Here is a 4326-nt window from a genome sequence, read left to right as displayed (position 1 = left end):
TAACATCGACTCGGACTCTGCAGCAAAAACGCACGTCAACAAACATAAGGAAGGTTCGACGTCGAGAAGCTGCAATCACAACAGAAAGCAGAACTACTTTCTACTTGACTTGCACTCCATCTCTCTGAAGGCACTCGTCAAGAACTCGGTAAAAGGGAACTGTGGGACGGCATTTCAAACTTCCACGCAGAAGAACAGTTGGTACGACGAGGAGTGCCGTGTGGTAGCGGAGAGAAAACAGACTGCCTACCTCGCAACGCATTGGAAGGCATACACGCACCAATTAGTTGGTTGATCGAGTTGGGCTAGAAATTGCTCTTGTCGCTACATACGACACAACTTTTAACACAATTTTGAGGCCAACTTCATTTTGAATATTCACTTCGTTGCTTAAACATGAGTTCGGAAGTTGTTGCTTTACTTATAATAAATGAAGTTTTAGCGGAWGAAGAAGAACAGAAGCAAAAAAACATTCGGGAAAAAAGAAAATGGTCTAAAATGTGGTTGCAAAATAAAAATGAATTTTCTATTAACAAGCTTTTGAAGACGTTGAGAGAAACTGAGCCAAAGGACTACAAGAATTACATGCGCATGAGCGATAAAGTGTTTTATGATCTTTTCTGGAAAGTGAAAGTTTTTATTGAAAAAAAAGACACAATAATGCGAGAAGCAATTAGTGCAGAGAATCGTTTGGCAATAACTTTAAGATTTTTGGCTACTGGAAACTTTATTTTAATTATAAAAAGACATTCAGGATTGTTTTGTTGGCAATTGTTGACAGCAACTCTAACTTTTTAATGGTAGATGTAGGTGCAAATGGACGAATTTCCGATGGAGGCGTTTTCGGAAATTCGAAATTTTTTAAAAAGTTGGAAAGTGGAAGTTTAAATTTACCGGAACCACAAGCAGTGCTTGCAGACGAAGATCCACTCCCCGTGTTTGTGTCGGATTCCGCTTTCGCTTTAAGGAAAAATGTTTTAAAACCATTTGGTCACAACAATTTGACAGAGAATGAAATTTAACTGTTTAACAAAACTCTGAGCTCAGCACGGGTTAAAGTTGAAAACGTTTTTGGTATTTTGACATCGCGTTTTCGACTTCTTCAAACGACAATAAATTTATGTCCTGAAAAAGTTACTACTGTTGTTCTTGCCTATTGCTACTTACACAACTACTTACGGCGCCAGTCAAACTCAAATCGATTTGAATGTGAAAATATTCAGCTATCATATAATGAGGCCAAAACAATAAGGTTGAAATATTGTGAAATTATCAAAAAACTGAAATCTTTTTAATTCCTTTTATTTACATATAAAATAGTTAAATTAGTTGTGTTCTTTAAATAAAACTTATACTCATTCTCTTAAAACTAATACATAAATAATTAACTAAAAATTAATTTAAACAAAAATTAGAAATATAAAATAAAATATATGTACTCTATCTTAATATGTTTTATTTCATTGATATTGCGAGTCATTAAACAAATCAAGAACACTTGTATATTGACTGTCGTTTGCATCTGAAAAGTGTAACTCTGGAGTTATTTCAATTGTTTGTGAAGTTGATTGTATGGGGCTTCCAGTTGGCAAAGAAATAAAACGTTGCGAATGTGATGTTGGTTCTATAGGACTTCTCGTTGGCACAACAATTAACCGTTGTGAATGTGATGTTGGTTGTATGGGGCTTCCAGTTGGCACAGAAATGAAACGTTGAGAATGTGATATGGATTCTTTAGAACTTCCAGTTGGTATAGAAATAAAATGTGCCGAGCGTGATGTTGATTCAGTTGGGCTTACAGAAGGTGACGAAATATAATGTTGCGAGTCATAAAAAGGCGAGCTGGTTCGTGATACATGGGGACTACTTAAATTTGGTGAGCTTGAAGGACTGTTCAGATAATTGAAACATAATTTTCCAAATCGGCCCAACAGCATTACTTCGTCTACTGCTTGCTTTGCAAAAAGTTGCTGCTCTGGTTTCATTTGCCTGAACATGCAAGCCCCTGCCTTTGCGTAAGTTTCTGCTTCATCCATTTGTTTTTTGGATGCCTCCAAATGCTCGGTTGCTTTCTTTAGAAACTCCGTTGATTCGGTAACCACTTTTTTAAATTTCTTCAACGATTGCTGTGTAAAAAAACATAATCTCATAAATAAAATCAATAAAACTTTTAAATGTTTCTTCAACTTACTACGCAAACGGACGCTTCTTCATCTTCATCCGAACTGATGGATGTTACAGTAGGCATAAGTACTTCCAAGTCTCGCAAAAAATCGAGTTCATCGAAATACCATAGAGGTGAAACGTATAATTCATCAGCTTCTGCACCAGATGTCTGACTTTGCAAAGTTTTCTTCAGCTCCCGGCGATAGCAAGTACGAATATTTGACAGTTTTTTTCATGTCGTCTATCAACGCATCGCTTTTTACTTTTTTATATTCTAGTAAAAGTTTTTGGTAGATTCTACTGCGTACATTTTTGTTTTTGTAACAGTCCAGTTTGCTGTTCCACAACTCCGGCATAGTTTAATATATTTCGATAAATTCACGCATTTGCCGATCGCTTTCACTCATTTTTATTTGTTCTTTGCTCCGTAGACGCGCTCTCTTTGACAGCAGAAATAAAATGGCGAAATCGTTTGAAATCGCACGACCAACCCAAACACAACCAACTTGCCAAAATATCAAAAATTTGTCATATTCATCCAACCAGTTGGCACAACTCGTACAACTGCCCCATACACGTAACAATCAGTTGTACAACTCGATGAAATTGGTGCAATAATTGGTACGTGTATGCCATTACAATCGACCACAACACGTGCCTGGGTGGGATAGATACCGAGAGTTGAAGAGGGAAGCGAGATGCATTTGCAGACAGAAACAGAAAGAAACCGAAATGCGTGAGTATGAAGAGCTAGATAAGCTGGCTGACAGAGGTAAAGCTCAAAAATTCTACGAAAAAATGCGAGAAGGTTTCAAGACCGGAGCATACTCTTGTAGAACACTCAAAGGTGATCTAATGACTGATACTAAGAGCATATTTAAACTATGGAGGGAACATTTTTCTAGCCTGCTGAATGACAGTGAACGTACAACGCCAGGAGAAGGCGAACCCGATTCCCCAATCGATGACGATGGAGCAGAAGTTCCATTGCCCGACCAKGAAGAAGTTCGAATAGCAATTACCCGTTTGAAGAACAACAAAGTGGTGGGGGCCGATGGTTTGTCAGCCGAGCTATTTGAACACGGCGGCGAAGAACTGAAAAGGAGCATGCATCAGCTTCTTTGTAAAATATGGTCGCATGAAAGCATGACCAACCTTAACATCGGGTATAAGGTTCTATTTTAGCGTATTGTGTAAAAGATTAAAAGAAAGTGCGGCTTCAGACTTGCCAAATCAACAATCCACCAAATATTCACCATGCGCCAATCTTGGAGAAGACCCGTGAAAGAAGAATCGACACACACCACCTCTTTGTCGATTTCAAAGCTGCTTCGACACCACGAAGAGGAGCTGCGTTTATTGCGCGATGTTTGAATTTCGTATCCTCGCATAACTAATACGGATGTGTAAACTGACGTTGAGCGTTGTGATACCAAGCGAGGTTTCAGACAAGGCGACTCCCTATTGTGCGACTTCTTTAACCTGCTGCTGGAGAAAATAATTCAAGCTGCAGAACTCAATCGAGCACGTATAATCTTTTATAAGAGTGTACAGCAGCTGGTGCATGCCGATGATATCAATATCAACATCCGCGCCGTTAGTTCTGCTCTCTTCAGACTTTACAAGGAAGGGAAGCAAATGGGTCTGGTAATGAACGAGGGCAAGACGGAATATCTCCTGTCATTAAACAAACAGTCGTCACACCCGCGACTTGGCTCTCACGTCACTGTTGACAGTCATAACATTGAAGTTGTAGATAATTTCKTCTATCTTGGAACCAGCATTAACAGCAACAACAATGTCAGCTGAATAATTTTGCCAGCATATTCTACTTTCGACTGAGTAGACTATTGAGGAGGAAAGTCCTCTCTCGACGAACAAAAACCAAACTCTGTAAGTAACTCATAATTCCCGTCCTGCTATATGGTGCAGAGGCTTGGACGATGACAACATGATGAGTCGACGTTGCGAGTTTTCGAGAGAAAAGTTCTGCGAAAGATTTATGGTCCTTTGTGCGTTGACGGCGGCGAATATCGTATTCGATGGAACGATGAGCTGTATGAGATATAGGACGACATTGACATAATTCAGTGAATTAAAAGGCAGCGGCTACGCTGGCTAGGTCACGTTGTCCGAATGGACGAAAACACCGAAAGTATT

General features: G+C 39.2%; 1 protein-coding gene across 1 annotated transcript; it reads right to left on the bottom strand.

The window, feature by feature from the left end:
- Positions 1-1458: 1458 nt before the first annotated feature.
- Positions 1459-2513, bottom strand: LOC108973083. Its single transcript, XM_018940105.1, has 2 exons — positions 2192-2513; positions 1459-2126 (listed from the first exon to the last, which is right to left on the bottom strand). The coding sequence occupies exons 1-2, from the start codon at positions 2246-2248 to the stop codon at positions 1461-1463; spliced, it is 723 nt and encodes a 240-aa protein (XP_018795650.1). The 5' UTR covers positions 2249-2513; the 3' UTR covers positions 1459-1460.
- Positions 2514-4326: the final 1813 nt, after the last annotated feature.

The sequence above is a fragment of the Bactrocera latifrons genome, unplaced genomic scaffold (genome assembly GCF_001853355.1).
Source record: "Bactrocera latifrons isolate USDA-ARS-PBARC rearing strain unplaced genomic scaffold, ASM185335v1 scaffold_454, whole genome shotgun sequence".
Taxonomy (NCBI): domain Eukaryota; kingdom Metazoa; phylum Arthropoda; class Insecta; order Diptera; family Tephritidae; genus Bactrocera; species Bactrocera latifrons.
The sequence above is the reverse complement of the archived record's forward strand: the minus strand, read 5'-3'. Positions and strand labels throughout refer to the sequence as shown.